General features: G+C 32.2%; 1 protein-coding gene across 1 annotated transcript in view; it reads left to right on the forward strand.

Moving 5' to 3' along the window:
- Positions 1-276: 276 nt before the first annotated feature.
- LOC149576963 (seed linoleate 9S-lipoxygenase-2-like) overlaps positions 277-22,782 on the forward strand; it is an 89,939-nt gene continuing 67,433 nt past the window's right edge. Inside the window, exon 1 of the mRNA XM_089795558.1 lies at positions 277-409. Coding sequence (XP_089651684.1) covers positions 277-409 — 133 coding nt within the window. The remainder of the gene's footprint in view (positions 410-22,782) is intronic.

A 22,782-nucleotide genomic window follows, 5' to 3' on the forward strand; every position in this document is an offset into this window, starting at 1 on the left:
ATTAAATTTAATATTTATAACTAATTTACTATTTTATCTTTGTTAACTTCACTTTCAAAATATAAATATTTAATTTAATAAGTAGCCATACATGTTAAATAAAACTGAGTATTTAAAACTACACTGTTTAATAATAAATAAATAAAATTGTGATTAATAATAAATAAAACTTCAGTAACAATAACAATTAAAACTTAATTATAATTCTTCATAAACAATTTGAAAAAAAAAAAAAAAATCAAAACAACACAGGAAATATTTAATTTGAGTGAAGAGATGAAGAGAAACGCTGGTTTCCTGATGGAAAACCCGTTTCGTCAGTCACGACGCGAAACAGGGAGCTCCCGTCACGTTTCTGGCAACATAGCTCCAAATTCCTTATATTTTAATAAGACGTACACACTAAATGGTAACTCTCTCAACAGACTAAAGTTGGATCTAATTGATTGTTCCCATGAAAAGAATTAATAATAATAAAAATGGTTTCAGATTAGAATACGGTGGCTCGTCTGTGACGATCATGATGTACCCCCAATATTGTAGTGATATTTTAACACTAAAGCTTTTTTTGGTCGTTCCTGGCTTGTTCGCAGTTGATTATTGGGAGTGGAAAGTTTTGGAAGGAAGTGTCCAGTACGTCCCTTGTCCAGAGATTCCACACAGGTTCTGCCATTTCTGTTTCCTTACCAAAATAATGTACAAGATGTCCTAAAATCCATGACTGGATAAGATCTTTCGGTTTCGATACGCACTCACCCACTTATCCAGACGCGATCTTTTTGTAAACATAACATGATGTGTCTTTCGAGCTCTCTGCGGACTCTCTGATAATTACTAACCAAACAAGATCGATAGCAACTTGCGCGAATTTGATATTATTTTCGTGCAGTTGAAACTCAATTAAGAAATGTCAAGGCAATCCGTCAGTACCAGTTTGAGATGGTTTTTTAAATGAACGACTTTGAAAGCTATGGAATTCAGAATTAAATGACCGAGTATGTACTTTATAGAAAGAGATAGATATAGATATACTTTATATATAACAATAATGGTAATTGTTGAATTCTTTATGTTTCTATCATCTATAAATAAACCGAAAAATCATCTGAAATCTAATTGTATAATTATTTTTGTCATATAAAGTAGTGCAAATCATCTTAAGTAAGCATCATAGAATATGATACTAATGTAATTTTTATTTTAAAAGTACACACTTGATTCAAAATCTAAATCATAGTTATTTAGAATACATATTAGAATGTAAGTATACAATTGAAACAATAAATGTATATTTTTAATATGTATATGATTAAATAATATGTTATATATTAAGGTTACTTAAACTTAACACATCATAATAATTAACCTTTATTAATAATAATAAATAACTAAACAAGATTTCAGTCAATAAAAAATAATCATCATATTTATATATTAAATCACTTATTTTAATTATATTTTTAAGATAATAATGTGCTACTAAAATAAGTGATATTCAATCATTTTTATGACCAACAAAGGGAAAAAATAATAATAAGAAAGAAACATACAAGAGGATAATAATGAGCAAAGGGTAAATTAATGATTTTCTCCTTATTTAGAAACATCCAACATTTATTTTTATAATACTTTTAAGATTATGAAGATAAAATACATGATATATCCTATAAATAAAATTTTACCTTTTAATTTGTTTTGCAATAATCTGCAGTTTTCTACTACAAATATTATAAAAGCAATGTCATGATAAATAAAGTTTATAAAAAAAATTGAGTAAATTATAAAATCAGTTTTAACTGGTACTTTTTTATTTGGATAACAAGTCAACACACCCATACTTGTATTAATAGGAAAAAGAAATTTATAAAAATAGGAAGGTTTCCTTGATTGGAAATAAAATGCCATAAAAAAGGCAATAACATCATGGGGTTGCCAACTAGTTATGTCCTCTCTGCTAGTCTCTACAAGCAAAATTAGATGCAACTCAAATGCTACTTGAAATGAAGGAAACATGAAGAATGGAAATATAATTTTTGAAAAAAGAAGGATCCTAGCATGGAAAAACACCACAAATATCAGAGACATGAGACCCATTTAGATCAACAACATGTCAAAATAGGTTGAAGATGGCAATGAGCAATTAGGTCCTCTAAATACTTAGTACAATAAGGGATGAAATTGAAGAGGCAAACAAAATTGCCACGAAAATTTGGAGAAATGACAAATCTATCAATAAAAAACCAAAACAATTCTAAAGACATTGATAAACAACCTTTAAAATTGCATGCTCGCTGTTAAGAAAAAATGATCACTCCAAATATAATAACACTCTTGATAATTTGTGTGTGTTCCAAATACAAATTTGAATGTTATATAAATTTTCATAGAAGAGACTTGTCTCTATGATAATTTATAAACTAATCATCAATTAACCATATATATATATATATATATATATATATATATATATATATATATATATATATATATATATATATATATATGAGAGAGAGAATCTAATTGATGACTAACCAATAGCCATATAATTCTTTAGGTCAATTCGATCTAACTAAAGCTACAACATTAACACTCTCTTAGCTAGGGAGGAGTGTTATATAATACATTATGTTTTTAAGTATATAGAGAGATGTCATCTCAATGTGATAACTTTTAAATGGTACATTTCAAGTTAATATATATCCATCAAATTAGATGTTGTCTTTTGATATCATTTGAAGTATGATCTGTCAAGAAACATCAATCATGTATGATTTTCACCATACTTATATTCTCTTGGTATGTGCACTGCCATCGTGTTCATGATACCTACCAATTGAATATGTAATATTTTAGAAGGGATGTGTTTAATGTGATCTCTGACACATTCTAAGACATCAACTGGATCTATTCTATAAGTTAACAATCATAATCTTAGAAACTTAAAGTAATATCCTACAAAGGATACATATTATATGATCTCTACACACTCTGGAATAAAAAGTGAATGTACTCTATCATATAAAAATCATAATATGAACAATTTAATGGAATATCCTAGAAGGACATGTGCTATCTGATCAGTGACACTCTTTATGACAACAACTAAATGTAGTTTATCAAACAACATTCATAATCTCAAGGTCAACACATTAATGTAGTCCATCATGACAAGTATCATCATCTTTGAAACATTGTAGGAAACAAATTAATGTAGTCTATCATAATACATTTGTTATCATGATGCAACACATTCCAAGACAACAACTTAATGTAGTTCATTATGATAACATCTGAAGCCATTGATAAGAATATCACCTTATAGTAGCAACCTCACAAAGAAGCATCAATAAAAGATCATGTCACATTTCATGACATTTGTCCACATATATAAAATAGCAACTCCCATGATATTCACATCAAACCTGTTAGCATGAATACCAATGATATTCCTTTGGGGGAGTATCCTAAGCATTGATAGAACAACTAAGGAGATTGACATATGACATTCATGAGTGTGTTTGTAATTGTTGTCAATATAGTATTATTTTTATAAAAGACTGGCAGTGTAGAAGACAAAGAACAAGGTCATCTAGGGGAGAGGACCCAGTACTTGAACGCGTTCCAATAGTTGTGAATGGAGTTGTTCACTTGATACCTACACTTGTTGACTTAGTGTCCAATTTTTTTGACAACATTGTACTAGTACTTGTGACGTTAAAGTTGTTAGTATAATGCTAACTACCTAAAATTGAATAAAATGTACCTTTAGTTATAAAAATTAACCAATGATGTGATGCCACATCAGTTGTTCAACTATGGGTACCCTGTATGCACGACCATTGGTCTCACTTTTTTTTTGGGTTGTTTTGGACAACTTGGCAAAAAGCATGCTGATGTGGCATCATAACAGGTGATGTGGACTTGAAACCTTAGTTATAAGTAGGCGACTCACCAAGTAAGCTATTGTAAAAAACTGGGAGCGATTTGAAATTTTTACGTGGGGTTTTGATAAGCGCGAAGTTAGGGTGTTCAAGTACTGGGTCCTCTCCCCTAGACTTCATAAATTAATGATGAGATCAAACATAGTTGAGGATATGTTCTACATTATGTCATGACACTGTGGGCAAGTGTGTGTGTAGAGAATAAAAGATATGTGAGGACTATTCAAAGAGTTATAGAGGATAGTTTGTAGATAGAGTACATGAGAAGTAGTTTCTGATGTTTGTGTTGTATCTCTTAACAAAGATAAAATTGTGAAAAGAGAAGTTAGTCACTGACACTAGACAACCTGATGATGACATCAACAAGTCTACGAGGTTGGTGGTCACACATGTGAGAAGTTGTTTGTACTATGAGAATACAATATTTTGTAATTGCAAATAGAGATAATGAAATGTAATATCTTAATGTGGTCATATTATAGTTAATTGAGAAAGACTCAAGGATGACTCTTTGAATTATCTTGAGGATATGGTATAAAGGAAAGTTATTTTTCTTGTCATGAAGTGTGAATTTATGTAATTATTCAAGTGATATGTGAAGATGGTAAATGCATTTAAGTGATCAAAGAGATTAGTCTGATAAAAATATGAAGATCTAGTATTGAGATTCGAGAAGATATTTGGTGTGGCATTGGCTCAGTAAGAAGATAGAGAAAGAGTTCAAGTGGCAGAGTTAAATTTCATTTGTATCATTCTACAAAGAATAATATAGAGACCAATTGGATAGTGAGTTCAATGGACTTTCCCCTAAGATTATTTGGATAGTGGGTCTATTTGCCTTCTACAACTTCTAACGTGGTTGGCACAACTTGTCACATAGTTGGAATCTCCTATTAGGGATTCAAAGTATCCTAACAAGGACTAATATGTGTTAAATGTATTTCATTGGGTCCTAACAAAGTCCATACTCTTACAAGGAACTTTTATATTAGTACATCATTTTTTGGGTACCTACCCCACCAAGGTTTTCCCTCTGATCAAGAGTTTCCTTAATTAACATTTGATGCAGGAGAATCTTCCATCATAAAATAAAGGGGGACATAATTTTAAAAGAGAAGAAAAAAATATAGGAGAGAGAAAGTGAAAAAAAATCAAAAATGGAGAAAAGAGGGAAAAATGCATTCATGATCCGAATTATGATCCTAGATTACAATACCTAGTGTGATACCTGCAATATTGTTAATTCTAATGCAAATAGAATAATTTTAGTACAACAGATTATGCAAGCCAAAAGTAGTTTATTTCATTCAAAACTAAAGTTTATACAATGTTTGATGAATCTACTGGGTCACCAACATCCCTTCAAAAAGAAACAAATAGTTCAAATAATGTTTATTACATAATAAAATATTAAAACTATGAAAACTATTTAACAACTATTCAAAAATTTATGTCTACTTGTAGAAGTAATAACTTTTAGTACATAGCTCAAAAATGTACGTCGCTTACACCGTTGGAAAGGTGATCAAATTGTCTATCTCCAAATTTTAAGATACATGAATTTGGGAGCTTTCATGGCCCATAAATGCTCCTAAGGCTTGCTAAAATGAAAAATAATAAAGTATAGAAAATACTGGAAAAATATATTTTAGTATTTTTCCATTTCTTCTTTTGTAAGCCTCCTCTGGATCATCATAGACCATGTTCTGATCATTCCTCCCTCTTGAGAGGCAATGGGCCCCATTTCATCCACACTTTGCATTAGGTGTGGAAAAAGAATCTAAATTTGTTCACATGTAAGCCAATTCCCCTTATTATCAAACTGACCCACTTTCACCACATGATACAAGGAAATAGTTTGGTTCTTCAAGTTCTTCATAGATTTCTCAACAACTTGATTAGATTGGAGTGGATTAGCCACTTATCAATTTAATTCTGTATGGCTGATCTCCTCAACAACACTTGCAATGTCTAGTAATGGAGGAAAATAAGGCTTCAATAGTTCAACATTTAAAATTGGGTGAATACCCAAGAATGGTGGCAAATTAAGTTCAAATGCATTTTCACCAACTTGTTTGATAATCTTGTATGGACCATAATAAATGGGATGAATCTTTTTGTGAGGTGCATGCAATCTCTCCTTCTAACAACCATACCTTATCCCCAGTCTTAAAATTATGAGGAGTTTGATGCTTATCATGCCTCTTTTTATACTTCTTAGTGGTGAAACTGCTATTGCAAATGGTGAATTATATCAATGAACTTCAATTATTTTTCCTTCTCTTTATCCAAGCATGAGGTCAAATCAGGCTACATAGTTGGGATATAAATATTTATTAGTGCCAATGGTTGATATCCAAGACAAACTTCAAAGGGGCTATGAAGACCAGTTGAACTATGAATTTTCCTATCTTAGCTATTTTGTACATAGGGAAGACTTTCATCCCATGTATGAGGACATTTTGTGTGATACATACACAATATTTGAATGATCATGTGATTAACAACCTCAGTTTGACCATCTATTTGAGGATGGAATGCAATGCACTTTATTAGTTTTGTGTCCATCATTGCCCATAATGAAGACCAAAATCTACTTAGAAACTCACTATCCCTATCTGAAATTATACTTCTTGGTAGCCCAAAATGAACCCAAACATGCTCAAAGAAGAGCTTTGTTGTGTCTTTTATAGAAATTTCCTTTCTATAGGCTACCAAGATTGTCATTTTTGAAAATCCATCTATAACAACATATACATAATCATGCATGTGTCTAGTGGTAGGAAGGCTAGACATGAAATCCATAGAAATCAAATGTGAAGGCTTCTCTGGAATGGGAAGTGGTAGGTATAAACCATACTTATGATTTTCAGGCTTTGCAATGACACATGCTATACATGTTTGAATGTATGCAATCACATCATTTTTCATTTTTTGCCAACAAAAATGTCTTTGAAGTATAGCAAAATTTTTACCTATTCCAAAATGTCCTACAACCTTGTTGTAGTGAGCTTCCCATATTAATTTCTTGCATTCTACCTTAGGTACATAGATTTTTTCAATGTGAATAAGCATTCCATCTTTAAAAGAAAATCATTTACATGTTTACCTTCTATAAGCTTAGTATATACATCAGAAAATTCATTATCATGTTTATACAAGTGAGTACAATTTTCCATTTCATTTCCACATGATTCTAACACCATACTTACTCTTGCAATTAGTGCCCTGCTCAAGCAATCTACTACCTTATTGATGTTTCCCTTTTTATGGTGAATGTTGAGATGAAATTTTTGAAGATAGACTAACCACCTTTGATGTCTATCATTCTGCAATTTTCCTTATGTCTACAAATGTTGAAGGGGTTTGTGATCTATATAGATAATAATTTCCTTTCCTAGAATGCAATGCCCCCATTGTATGCAATCTTGAACAATGACAAAAAATTCATTATCGTAGGTGGGATACCTACATGTTATATTGGAGAATGTTTCACTATGGTAGGAAATATGGTGCAGGGGCACCTATTCAAGCATGGTAAAACAACTAAAATGTATAAAAATAGATTGGAAATTATATTATCTAAGTCTTAAAGTCATTTTAATCATATTTCAAGGGTTTATGGAAATTTTTAAGTCATTTGGATAATAATTGTAAAAGTTGTTCAAAAGTTGCCAAAATTGTAATGACAACTTTTACAACTTGGTGACAACTTTTTAAAAGTTGGTTTAAAGATGTTGATGGGTAGTTGTAGGTTGATTGAAGAGTTTTATGTGCTTCCAAATTATATATATTTGGTCTTCAAGATATGAAATTTTAAGTGAGGGTAAATTGGAGGAAGGATTTGGAATGGAAGAAAACTTATTTTGATGTTGTATATTTCAATTTTTTGGTTATTGTTTCCTATAATTTCTCTAATGTTTTGGTTGATGCAAACTCATTGTGAATGATACAGACCTGAAAATGATATTTTTGGAAAGGTATATGAGTTATATTTCATTTGGTTTTGGTTTGGCTTATTTTCATTATGTTTGGAAGAAGTTATGGTTGTTTTGGTGAAGACTGGTCATATTCTGTCATAATATGAACAACTTTGAGGAAATTGCAATAACTTTTATTTCCTTTCTTGGATTTGGATATAACTTATAGAAAATTTTGGTAACTAACTATTATTGAGTCTCACAAAAAATTATTTGTTTCATTCTTTCATTTATGGAAGTTATTAATGATTGATTAAGGGTTTTAAATTCTGCCCTAGTTGAGAAATTATTCTTAAAAGATGCAACATTCTGGCATTCATTTGATTGGTTGGAAAATATTATAAATGTGAATCCATATATATAATTTTAGAGTTTTGTGGAAGGCCCATACAACACACTTTTTTATTATGAGGACTACAATCAGATGTCCATGTTGCATGACTACTACTCCTAGTAAATATTCTGATGCACCAGTTTGTATTTCAAATGACTATTGTAAATCAAGAAGAGATAAAGTTGGTACATAACATAACCTATGTTTTAATACCTCAAGTTCTTGTTGATGAGAACCTGTCCATTTGAATTTTTCTTTTATTTCTCCTCATATTGACTGATTTAGAGGCCAAGACAAATGTGAAAACCTAAGCACAAATTTGTGATAGAAGTTAGCCAACCCTAAGAAGCTATGCAACTTAGTGAGATTCCTTGGAGAAGGACAATTTTTATTACTTGTACCTTTTCATGATCAACATGAACACCCTCACTATTAATAACATTTCCCAAATATTTAATACTTTGCATACCAAAAGAATTTTTTTCCTTGTTAGCATAAAGTCCATGGTCTTGCAAGGTAAAAAGTACTTGTTCCACATGTTGAAAATTCTTTTCCCAAGTTTTTCTAAAAATCAGAATGCCATCTGGATAGACCACTACAAAAGAACTAGTGAGTAGCATCTGTATATCATCCATCATCCTCATAAATGTAGTTGGAGTATTTGTGAGGCTAAAAGGCATTACCAACCATTCAAAGAAACCCTCCTTAGATTTAAATAAGTCTTCCATACATCTCTTGGATCAATTAGCACTTGATGGTACTCATATTCTAAATCTATTTTAGTGAAGAATTTTTCCCCTCTAGGCTAGTCTTACAAATCATCTATCTAGGGTATTGGATATCTATTTTGTACAGTTATCTTATTCAATTCTCTATAGCCTATACAAAGTCTCCATGTTCCATCCTTTTTCATTGCAAGTACAATTGGGCTACCTCAAGGAGATGCACTTGGGTCAATATTCCCCTTCTAAATCAGTTCTTGTATTTTCCTTTTGATCTCATCAATTTCTAACACATATCTCCTATATATTGGCTCATTAGGTAATGATGTCCCTAGAATCAAATTGATAGAATGTCTAACTTGGTAGTGCGAGGGTACTCCTACTGTTAACTCAAACACATTTTGATATTTTTTCAAATGTTGTTCCATTGACCTTTGTTGTTTTTTGTGATGGACATGGTAGTATGAGAATTATATACCATTCTTTCCTCTTCCTTAGAACAAATCATTAATATCAAATGTACCAGTTTGGCCAATCAATCTGCTACATTATTTTTCACAAATCAATCATGATAGAACCTTCATATGTTGTAAATAGAAGATTATATCCTTATACCATAAATTCATGAGCTTCTAGTTGTAGTTTCTTTTCTCTTTGCTCATCTTCTAATGCTTGAGATACTAAAAACCTCCTTCTAATATCATCAAAATATTTACCGTCCCTTGCTAGAATTTGGAGGGCCTTTTGCTGAGCTTTTTATGGCATTTCCACCATCTTTTGTCTTTTATTTCTTTGTTTTGTCCACTCAGAACTCTCAAAAATGTCGTCTTCAAGATGATCTTCATCAGGTTGATCCTCATCATTAGTGACCTCAACAAAAATCTCATCATTTGAATATTTAGGGTCAATATTTCATCTAATTTCTTCAGGGACATGTGATACTAATTCATCAAAGTTCTCCACACACTTATTCAATTTAGAACAATAGTCTTCCTTTGGATAATATCCCTTGAAGGATGGATATGCTTTTCTTATCTCCTATTCAAAACTAGCAATGTCCCTATACTTTATCATTCTTCCCTTATAGATATCTTCATTTAACCTATTTGAAATGACATCTTCCCACATAGGTTTTGTGGGAGGCGAATTGTACCCTCTCATGTTCTTCAAGGCATATTGTCTGATTATGTTGTATGAGTTATAAGTTCTATCTAGACTAGTTAGTAGTTTATAATTTCTTAAAAAATCATTAGTTTCCTCAATGGAATTTTTACCTATTTCAAAGTCTCCTACCTTATGCATCTACACAAAATGTCCCTTTCTTGTCACCTTTGCTCAAATATTCTCTATTCAAAGAAATGAATTGTCAAAATACTTTTATAAACCCTAGTCTCTCTGGGACATACTTGGGTAAGATTGGGGTGGCTAAGGGAATCTAAAAAATCTTATAATAGTATATTCTTCAAACAAGAAAACACTTCCCCAATCATGTGTTAATTGCTTTCCATCATCATAGCACATTTTAGGTTTAACAACCTTTCTAAAACTCCTAGGGATTCTTTCAACTAATAACCCTATAAGTTTCAAAATTGGATAAATAAAATCATTATAAAAAGAAATGACATTGGAATATGGGTAAAATATTTTCCATACCCTTTTCCATGTTTGTATTGGTAATCTTTCTCCCTGTTCTCGTGTAGACTCAAAGTAGCTCTGATCAAATATATCAATATTCTTGAATAAGACCATATCCATGATCAGGGAGTAGTGGTGGAATTTAAAATTCTACAATTTTCCTTGCTCAATAGAAATGATCTCCTCATGGATTCTATCAATGATATACTCCACAAAATCATACCCAATATTATGATTTGGGTCTTGGATATTCAAAGCTATGACATAATGTGCTCCCAGAGCATTAATGGTTCCATTTAAACCTAAGGCTTTGTTGATTCCAAATACAATATTCTAAAAATATATTTGCAAGAATTCAAGGGGCATAACCTTTTCAAACTCTTTTCTCTTTGGAATGTCTCCAATGTTCTTCTTTGATGAAGGAATGTGTCTGGTCATCACCCTACCCATGCAGAAGTTCTTATGATTCTTGAAATTTTCATTCAATTTTTCTATCTCAACTGGCAGTGACATAGGTCCTCCCAAGTTGAATTTATTTATGAGTTTATCTTTATCCAAAGATAGGAAAATACTTCTATCCTTTCAATAGAATGACTTGTTAATAGGATTGTAGCACTTGATTAATGCTTTCACCAGATAGACGTTTACAAACACTTCTGGCATAATTAACTTGCATGGGTTTCTTACCCAAGGTTTACAGATTGGAACCTTTCCTATTCTATTCTTATAGATATATAAGAACAACTCATATCAATTTCTATCAGAAACCTCTACATCTCTACAAAGTGCATATGGGCATTTGAAAGTATGGTCATTTGCATTTTGGGCATTGGATGAACCAAGTAAGATATGTATCCATTCTTCTACAAATGTGTTGGGGACTTTTTGTTGTCCAGATGAGTCTTCAATCACTTCTTGTGCAATTAGTTCTACTTCTCTTTGAGCCATTTTCTCCAAGAAATTATGTAAACTTTGTATACTGAATGCTAAAAAATCACTAGAAATCACTCTTTAGCTCAAAATTTTCTCAAAAAATTTAAGAAATTATGAAAATGGTAATGAAAATTTCCCTATCTTTTAGACTTTATTTTTTTCTGCAATAGGAGCATGGCATAATGGCATTTAAGATCAGCACACTTGAAAACCTATCAATTCTCGAAAAGCTAGCAAAATCTATGCTTTTTCATATTTCATACTTCTAGCTCATCCTCTTTCTATCCAGCTTAGACATGATCATTAAAACTCCTTTTATGCCTTAAATATGACAGCTGTGATGGTGCAAAGACTAGTTGATCACTCCTTCATAATAACTTCTATATTTTTCTTGATTCCAGCTATGGCCATGCGAATAGTTTCACCTTTTAATGTTTCACAACCTCACATCTTGTCTTTTTATGATCACTTGATATGTCCATCATAACTTAATTTATCACTTGGAATTAGACCTTTGTGAGCTAGCGATAAGCATTTCTTCAAACTAGTAGACATATTTCATGGTTTTGTAACTTAGAAACCACCTTCACAACTTAACCATGTGATCATGCAAACATGATTTTATTTTAACTTTCTTCTTTTCATCATTTTTTTGTAGTTTAAACCTTTAACTCAACAAATGACCCTATGAAGCCATGATCATAAGCTTTTACAACCTTGCTCCATTAACCTAAGGTTTATTTAATTCACTTGCAAACTTGCACTGACTATTAACTCTTAACCATCATGCCTTTTCACATCCTCATTGCTTAATCTCCATAGTTTATCTAATCCCCATGATATTGCATTGAAACTTCTACTAGTTGTTTCCTTCTATTGCATGATAGATATGCTTAATATTTTATGACTTGTGACCTTACAATGACTATTTGAACTTCACCTTTTCTATTTATCACAGTATCACCACTTGAATTTCTTTAAGTCAAGAATGACATGCGATGATGCACCCTTTATTGTTTCGCTTAATCAAACCTCTGACACTGATGTTATCATTAGCTACTATGAAGCTACACTAAGCTAAGAGTAAACCATTTTTCCTCTTGACAGTGTTGAAAATGGTTAGTGAGCAAAGCAGAGTGATTTTGTGATCATAGAGACTTTGCAACATCACAACTTATAATATATAGAATGTTGTGAAATAAAAAGACAAATATTAGCCTAAGACTTAAGGATATAAAGATATAACGAGAATGTTCACATATCCCTAATTTAAACTTGTAAATCAATTGCGAAAGAACTTGAATCGATTGAAAAGATAAAAGACATTGACCTAGAATTTTTCATGAGGGATAATATAACTTTAAAAAACCCTAAGAAATTTAGACATAGTTCTTCCTGATTTTCACATAATTTTCATAAAAACTGGGTAGGTGAACAATCAGGCCATCAATTATGTTGCCTGGAGAAGACAAATAACTTGTATCCATGCAAGAATGCAAAATTTCTGGTAGAAGAAGACCACACACTTGAAACTCATGACAACTTTTGAGAGTACACCTGACCAAGTAGGGGAAACAAATACAACACATAGGAAAATAACTATACAAGGACAAAAACTAACTATATAAGGATATACAAAAATTTACAAATCATACAAGAAATCCTAACTACTATTCATGGAAATAAAAAAAGTATCTTGAGCAAATAACTTGTCAAGAATTTTCCATGAATTAGTAGCTCCAGAATATCACCAAATAGTTTTCTTATAAAATAGGAGTCTTCACCTTTGTTACCATGGATCAAATAATGACCAAGCCAGATAGGATCAAATTTACCATCCTTACCCTTGTCTTCAAGTCTATCATTCCATAATAACACCAACTCTTTATCCTATAACTTTCTATTAGATGCATTTTTTCATAGAGATGCTTCATCTATGCTTGTAGCTTTGTATTTTGTGCAAAAGCATCCCTCTTTGTTTCATCCAATTGTAACATATGATCTATTTTCAGTTGCATATCATCGACAATATCTTCATCATAAATTTGGATGAACTTATACATGTCATTTAGATTGTTCTAAGGAAATATTTCCTGGATTCCATATACTAAATCAAAAGGAGCACATCCAATAGCCTTCTTCATTGTTATTTATCTGCCCACAATGCCAAAGGAAACTTGGAATCCTAGGCTTTCTTATTTTCTCCTAGAATCCTCTTGATGATCTTGAGTGAACTTTTGTTATTAGATTTAGCCTAACCATTTCCTTGGGGATGGTAAGGTGCTGATGTACAATTAGTAATGCCATTTTTTTTGGAAAAAATCTTGTACTCATCTGATCTAAAATGCATGGCATTGTCAATGACAATTTTCTATGGGCATCCAAATCTAACAATAATGTTATTCAATATGAAACTAATCACCACCTTGCTTGTTGCATTTCTGGTAGGAATTTCTTCTACCCACTTCATGAAATAATTAGTGGCAAAAAGAATCCAAGAATTCCCCCATTGGATTTATTAGATATTTCAACAATGAAATCAATGCCCCACTGTTTGAAAGGTGTTTTCACCTCTACTAGCTTTAATGGAAAATTTCAAGAAAACTTTAACTTCCCATTGAATCTCTAACATGCATCAAATTTCTTTACTAATTTCTAAGCTTATTTAAACAATTTAGGCCACCAAAAGCCAAACCTAAGGACCTTGTAGGCTATTATTTTTACCATGTAACATGACCCCCACACACTTCTTCATGCATGTCACTCAAGATTTTATGTGATTCATCTTCATTTACAGATTCTAGAACACTGTCCATATCTCTCGATCATAGCTATCCTCTAAAAATGATATATCTGATAGCTTGTAACTTTAGAGCTCTTTTTTTATTTTTAGTCAATCTTGATGGAGCCTTCATATGCTATAAATAGAAGATTATATCCTTGTACCAGTCAAAAATGTCCATGTCACATAAATCACTCCTATAATCATCATCAAGATGGTTAATCTAATTTGCTTCAAGGTTAGCCTCTGTCATCGGTTTAGCAAGGCTTTGACCTCTAACCAAATTAGTAGTTTGGATATCAATTTTAAATTCTTGGATCCTATTGATCTATCTACATCTTCTTCCTAATACTTCTTGTTGTGAGAAGATGTCTTTCACTACAACACTTGGAACAGATGCAATTACTTAAGTTCAATAGCCTATAAAGATTTTTTCAAAAATGTAATTGGATGTTCAAACCCATCCTCATTTTTCTACAATAATACAACAACAACTATATGAAAAGAAGAAAGAGAGAATGGCTTGGAATAGTCAAGAGCTCTCAAAACAAGGGCATCCTTAATGGCTTTTTTTTATCTCATTGAATTCCATGCTTGGTTCTACATCCCATTTGATCTCAGAGCCTTTCTTTAATATCTTGGAAATAGGCCTACCTACCTTTGCAAATTTGGTGACAGATCTTTTGAGAAAATTGATCTGCCCAAAGAATGACTGAATACTTTTTACATTATTTGGCTTCTAAATTTTATCAATTGCATTAACTCTCTCGGGATCAATTCTAACTCCTTCTTTTCCAAGTAAGTAGCCTAATAGCTTACCCCCTACAGCATCAAATGCACATTTTCTAGGATTCAAAGATATTCCAAATTTCAATGCTCTGATAATTACCTTTTCTAAGTGCATGCAATGATCTTTTTCATCTTTTGAATAAGAAGTTAAATCATCTTGGTGTACTACTAGAAATTTGTCAATAATATCCTTGAAGGCTACATCCATAGCTCTTTGAAAAGTAGCACCAACATTTTTTGGACCAAATGGAATTATACTATAAACGTAAGTCCCCCAAGGTGTTGTGAATGTAGTTTTATACTAGTCTGACTCTTTTACAAGCACTTGGTTGTAGCTTGAGAACCCATCCATCATGGACACAAATTCTGATCCAATTACTCTTTGTACAATTTCCTCTATGTTTGACAAGCCATAGTTATCTTTCAATGAAGATATATTCAAGTTCTTGAAATTGACACATAATCTTATATCTCCATTATTTTTCCTCATAGAAACCAAATTAGATACCCAAGATGAGTGTCTGATAGGCTTGATAATTCCAACATCTCTAAGTTTTGTTAGCTCTTCTTGTATATTGGGTGCAAGAGTGAGATTGAGTGGTCTCTAATCTTGTCTGAAAGACTTGGCTCCTTCTTTCAGTGGAACTTCATGCTGAAAGAGATCTTCTATGTATGCTTTCAAATCATCATAAGACCAAGCAAAGACATGTTTGTACTTTCTTAACAAACCAATCAACTCTTTCCTAATCTTAGGGGCTAACTTCTTACCAATATAGACCTTAGTTTCTTTAGTATTCCCTAGATTTATTTCTTCTAGATATTTAGCATTTGATTCTATGTTCTCTACTTTAGATCTATCTTAACTATCAAAGACAATCACCAAAATAGCTAATCCCTTTGGGATCTTGTTACTTTTCAATTGCATAACTTCCTTCCTAAAGATAGTCTCCTTACCATCAATATTTTAAATGTATTTTGCACCATCAATTTCTTGTCCATAGAACTCATCTTCACAATTCAGGAATCTAATTATATCTTTATCTTCTTCAAAGACCTGCCAATTATATGGTTTAATAGCTACATTAGCTAATAGGTCAGCCATTTTTTTGTTACTTTTATCCTTCCAAATTATTCCAAATGCATCAAAACACTCAATTATATCCCATACAACATTTCTATATTGTTTCAATATTTTATTCTTTGAAACATAAACTCCTCTAACTTGGGAAACAATTAATTTAGAATCCCCAATAACTTGAATTTTCTCGATTCCATGACTTATTACAACTTTTAATCATAATAAAAGTTCTTCATACTCAGCAATGTTAGTGGTGCATGCAAAAACTAAAGTAAATGAATATCTAAAAGTGTTCTTCTCTAGAGATATAAACACTACCCCTACTCTTGATCTATCCTTAGAAACAACTCCATCAAAATACATATTCCATAAACTATGTGAATCTATAAAACATGTAACTTCTTGTTCAATCAATGGTGGAGGCTTCTCAACTTCTTGAATAACTAATTCAATCTTAAATGCATTTACATTTTTATCTAAGAAACACGTGCCATCCTTGTCAATGCTATCTCCAAAAACATCAGGAACTCTTGTCTCTCTATCAATCTTGATAGCCTTGTCACCTATGTCAAAAGTGGCATATGAAAAGTCACATTGTAGGCTACCTCCCATCACATCACTCCATTTTTTGGAGATTAACATTCCATAATGAGGAGGAATATCAACTATAAGGATTGGCATGTTCATTTCAACCTTAGGATTAGCAGCAAACTTGAAAGGCAATGCATTAATGGTACCTATGACAAGAACTCCCCTTACATCCATGGCTCTACACCTACCTTTTTTGGTTTCTACGTCTAAACCTAGCACTTCCATATCTTTGAAAGGTATTATGGTATTAGATGCTTCTGAATCTATCATACAGTTCTTCAAGGTTCGGCCATTTATGACCAAACTAAGGAGAATAGGATCAATATCTTGTACATAGGCTACAAATGAGTTATCTAAATACATTTGAGGTATTTGAGAATGATTCCATTATCTTCTATTACATGTTTTGCCTATTGTAAGACTGTGGGATTTTGTTCAACATTATTATTGCTACCTATCCCACCCAACCAAGCAAGAGGCTTGTTCTTATGTTCTTCTATTCTAAACATTTTAGATAAAGAAACCTTAAAAGTAATATGAGATTACATGGAAATCATGTCAACTGGATTATAAGTAGTAGGCTAAATAGAAATACCTAGAGCTAATAATGCTTGAGTGGTAGGCCCTACTATATTCTTGATGAGATTAGGATTTGATTTCTTATCTTGTACACTAGCTTTGACTGTTTCAACGTTCTAAAATTGAACTTTCTTCTTAGGCTCCCAGTTCTTGTTCTTCCTATCCTTGACTTTGACTATCATTGTACTATCCTTCTTACTATCATAAGTCATCTTATGAGTGATATCTCTAATGAAGATACCAAATGGCTTACTAGTATCACTGTTGATAGTTCTATTTCTCATATTATAGTCATTGTGCACTTGAGATATCATCTTTACTATAATTCTATCAATTTCTTCCTTAGAGGGTTTTCTCAAATTTATGTGACCAACACCTGAATATGTAGTACATAACTTATCTTCATCATAATCCTCATTATCTAAAAGCACTTACTAATGATGTAATTGGTAAACATTTCTCTGATTAGCATTATCACTTTCAGGTTCTTCTAAATCATAATCCTCATAATCATCACATAAATTCACCATGTTGTAGCATGCATCATCATGGCCCTTTTCTTCTTCTTCTTCTTCCTCATTTTGCACATGTTGACTTGTAGAAAATGATTAGGCTAATGCACAATAATTAGGGGAATGAGGAGACTTACATACAACACACCATGGTACATCATCTGTCATATTGACACAATTTCTTTGCTAGTGGTCAGGGCTACTTTTATCTTTAATATTTTGAACAAGGTTAGTGATAGGCTTTCCATCTTCCCACTGAGTGTTATATGGATAATTTTTCATTATAGGCTACCTATAATAGTGGTTATTGAATTGAGGCTTATTTCTACTATTATTCTTGTTGGCATTGTTGGTTGATGGATTCATGTTCTTTAAAAAATGTAACACTTGACCTATGGTATGCTCCTCAAGATTCTTACCTATAGCAAGCTTATCAATTTCTTTCTTATTGTTCCTTGGATTGAACAATTTGGGGTAATCTCTTATCCCTAGCTTACCAAAAGCCTTTCTATTGTTTTCAATATTCACTCCAGCACCATCTTGTAAGCATCTCTTAAGGTCTTAGGATCCTTGTCTCTTAAGATATAAGCTATCTTACTATAAAATGCATTAAAATATGTAGTAAGAAAAACATCCTCTTCCAACCTCATTATTTGGAAAAGCTTGTGCATCCCTTTGTGAAATCTCACATTAAAATCAAATGTGGATTCATTAGGGTTCTTGTTTATATTGTTAAAGTCATTTAACATGAAACCAACATTAGTATTATCTCCATACTATTACTTAAAATAATTTTCCAAGTCACTCCATGAACTAATACTATCATTTGGTAGGCTTTTGAACCAATCCCTAATGTCCTTAGTCAATGAATGCACAAACAACTTTATGACCACATCTTCATTCTCTGATTCATATTCATTAAGCATGTCTACAAATGTTCTTAGGTGCTCTTCACTAGTAATGGCATTGTTGCCTGAAAAATTTACAAGCTTATCTCTAAGATCAAAGGAGATAGGATGTGGAAACCTAAGGATACCTAGAAATGATATCCATCTATACTTTTCCATATATGTGGGGATTTTTTGAAAACCAATAACATTTGATGTACTTGCTTCTATTACTTGATTTTGAACAAGAATTTGAGGTTGTTGTATTTGTTGAACAACATGGATTGGAGTATTGGTGGCAGAAGATGAGGCAGGGGATGACTGAGAGATATTGGGCTTGGACTTATTGGTCAACAAGTGGAGATAGACCATTTAGCTTGAGTGGACATATTTGTCCATGAAGATAAAGTAGAATTACACTTAATGAATTGGATTTTTCTTCAAGTCTCTACTACTTGTGCTTCATTCTCCACTTTCCAAAGCTCCTTAGCTAAACCTTCTCTCTCTCCTTCCTTGCGTTATCTAAATCTAGGTCTAGTTGAGACATGAATTGACTTACACATCTATTATGAATGGCTTGAGGTTCACTTATTTGGATTCCTATTACCTTTTACTTACCCTTGTTAGGGTGTTTTATAGTCAGATCTATAAGTTCTAGCTCAATGGTTTTATACGATTGTACTTGGGCTAAGATAGGTCCCTCTTTTTCCTTCAGGAGTTTTTCCTACTCTTGGACTTTATATCTTAAAACTTAAACATCTCCAAATACATCTAAATGTACTTTGGAGGACTTTTCTTCCAAGTTCTTGTTCTTCTGTTTAAGAGAAGCCATTCTTCTAAGCAAATTGTCTCTTTCAATAAGAGTATTCATGGTTATTTTCTCCTTTTCCTTCTCCAAATTAATGTGTTTGGCTTCTTCTTTAGCAACCCTTCTTATAAGGATTTCTACTTTAGGAAACACATCATCATGATCTGTAGCTATTGCTTCATATTCTAAAAATTCATCCAAATCTATCAAATTTCTCTCAATATAAGGGACTTGCTCAAGATTTGGTCTATTGGATTGAATACTCCTTGGTCTAACATGTTGGTTCATCTCTTCCACAATACTGGTTCTGAAAATAGTATCTCCTATAGATGATACCATTTTATCTTGATATAACCCTAATTCATGATAAGGCACTATAAAAACATTACCCAAGAGCCTAGTGGTTTCAGATTTAGAACTATAAGATGAAATTTCTTTCCCAGCTGAGGGCTCGTATTGAGGGTTATCTCTAGATTTCCATGTTAGTTTGTGGTGACTAATCAAGGAAGTATTGTACATACTCCAATTGGTTATTTCTTATATTCACCAATTTATGGCTAACATGTTGTAACCCTAATGTAGTAAAAATACTTGTATAAAAGGGCTTAGGGTTAGGGATTATTTCATTATGGTGATACAAAAATTGGTTCTTGTAGCAGTATTGAGCGGTAAGGGATTACATATTGTAATCAAGTAGTAATCATTGGATCGTAATAATATCAAACTTGTTGTTTGGTGGATGTAGCCCAGGGATTGGGTGAACCACATTAAATCTTGGTGTCTTGTGTTCTTTTTCATCTAATCTATTATTTTTTGATATTGATTATACTTGCATATAATTGTTATTTATGTCCATGGTTTAATCCTAACAAGTGGTATCAGAGTGAGGTTATTTTTGCAGTTATCCTTCGTAGAAAAGTCTCACGATTGAGTGGGAGTGCTGGCAGACAAGGGTAAGCTGAGGGTTGATAGGTTTAATGGGTAGAACTTTTAGTTATGGAAGGTGCAAATGGAAGACTATCTTTATCAAAAGGATTTATGGAAGCCGTTGGAAGGAAAAACCAAGAATCAGGGATCTATGTCAAATGATGAATGGGATCTTTTGGATAGAAAGACACTTAGAAGCATTTAATTATGCCTGGCACCATTAGTGGTATTTAATATTACAAAAGTAAAGACAATAGAAGAGTTGATGCAAACCCTAGCGAAACTGTATGAAAAGCCCTCCACTTCAAACAAGGTATTTCTCATGAAGCATTTATTTAATATGAAAATGATAGAAGGTGGATCTATTGAAAATCATTTAAATGAGTTTAATACTATTACTAGTCAGTTATCTTCTATGGGTATCAATTTTGATGAAGAGATTAGGGCTCTCTTGATTTTGTGTTCTTTGCCTAAAAGATGGAATGGCTTGGTAATGGTTGTGAGTAATTCTATTCCTAGATCTAGTACCCTAAAATATGATGATGTGATTAGTCTATTTTTGAGTGAGAAAAATCATAGGAAAACCTTAGGTGAATCTACATCAGGAAGTGCTTTGAATGCACAAAGTCAAGGTAGAATAATTGAGAGAGGAACTAATTCTAAAAATCATGGGAAATCAAGAGGAAAGTCAAAGGGGAAGAGGTCTCAATGAAGAGGACCAAATGATAATTGGTACTATGGGAAACCAGGATATAAAAAGAAATATTTTTGGATACAAAAGAAAAATGAAGGAGATAAACTAGATGGAGACAAGGAGGCAAATGTGGTAAGTAAAAAATTTGAAGAGGATGTTTTGCTTCTATCTTTAGAAAGTGTTGATGATTCATGGGTGTTAGATTCTAGTGCTTCTTTTCATGCTACACCTCATAGAGGTTATTTCATTCATTATGTCCAAAGGGATTTTGGGCTTGTTTATTTGGGGGATAATGAACTTGTCAGATTGTTGGAATGAGAAAAGTTAAGATTAAATTTTAGAATGGGAATCATTGGCTACTACATGAGGTAAGACATGTTCCAAGGCTGAGTAGGAATTTAATTTTAGCATGGCAACTCGGTGATTAGGGTTGTGTAGTTACTTTTAATGATAAAAAATGGAAGGTTTCAAAAGGTTCCCTTGTAGTAGCAAAAGGTGTGAAAGTAGGCACCTTATATCTTTGTATAGGTCATATTGTTCCTTCTACTTTAATTGTTTCAAAGAAAAATGAATGTTCAAGAATAGTTGCTCCAATTAAGTAGGGAGAACAAATAGCTACTATAGATTCGGATACAACGTTGTGGCACAATAGAATTGGGCACATGAGTGAGAAAGGTATGAAAGTAATTCATTCAAAGAAAGTCTTAAGAAGTCTAAAATGTTTTAATATGGATTTATATGAAAGTTTTGTGTATGGAAAACAAAAGAGAGTGAGTTTTGTGAAAACTAGGAAGGAAAATAAAAAGGAGAAATTAGAGCTTGTGCATGCAAATGTATGTGGACTAGCTTAGGTATCTTCCCTTGGTGACTCTCATTATTATGTTATGTATTTTGATGATGCAACTAGAAAAGTCTAGATTTATTTTATTAGACAAAAATTTGATGTATTTCAAACTTTTAAGAAATGGAAATGCTTGAGACTTGTAAGAAATTAAAATTTCTCAGATCTGATAATGGTGGTGAGTATTGTAGTCGTGAATTTGAAGATTATTGCTCCACTAATGGTATTCATAGATATAAAACTATTCCAAGGACTCCACAGGAAAATGGAGTGACTGAACACATGAACAAGACCATAATGGAGCATGCAAGGAGCATGAGGTTGCATGCTAGGTTGCTCTTACACATGTGAGCAGAGGCTATCAATATTACTATATATTTGATTAATAGAGGTCCCTCTACTCCTTTGGGAGGAAGCATGTACTAGTAAGAAGGTGAGTTATTCTTTTCTCAAAACTTTTGGTTGTGAAGCATTTGCTCATATAGATTCTAAAAATAGAACCAAGCTTAAAGCTAAGTCAAAGAAATGTGTATTTGTTGGATATGGCATTAATGAATTTGGTTATAGGCTTTGGGATTTTGAAAATCATAAAATTGCAAAAAGCAGGGATGTCATATTCAATGAGAAAGTTTTGTACAAAGATCTTTTGAAGCAACATGAGAAGAAAGAAGATGATTATGTAGTGTTGGATGATACTCCAAAAGTAAATGTTCTAGCAATTTCTCATGATGTACAACAACAAATACCAC

This window comes from Cupressus sempervirens, chromosome 1, assembly GCF_028749045.1.
Source record: "Cupressus sempervirens isolate cs-2001-9-10 chromosome 1, ASM2874904v1, whole genome shotgun sequence".
NCBI classification, from domain to species: Eukaryota; Viridiplantae; Streptophyta; class Pinopsida; order Cupressales; family Cupressaceae; genus Cupressus; species Cupressus sempervirens.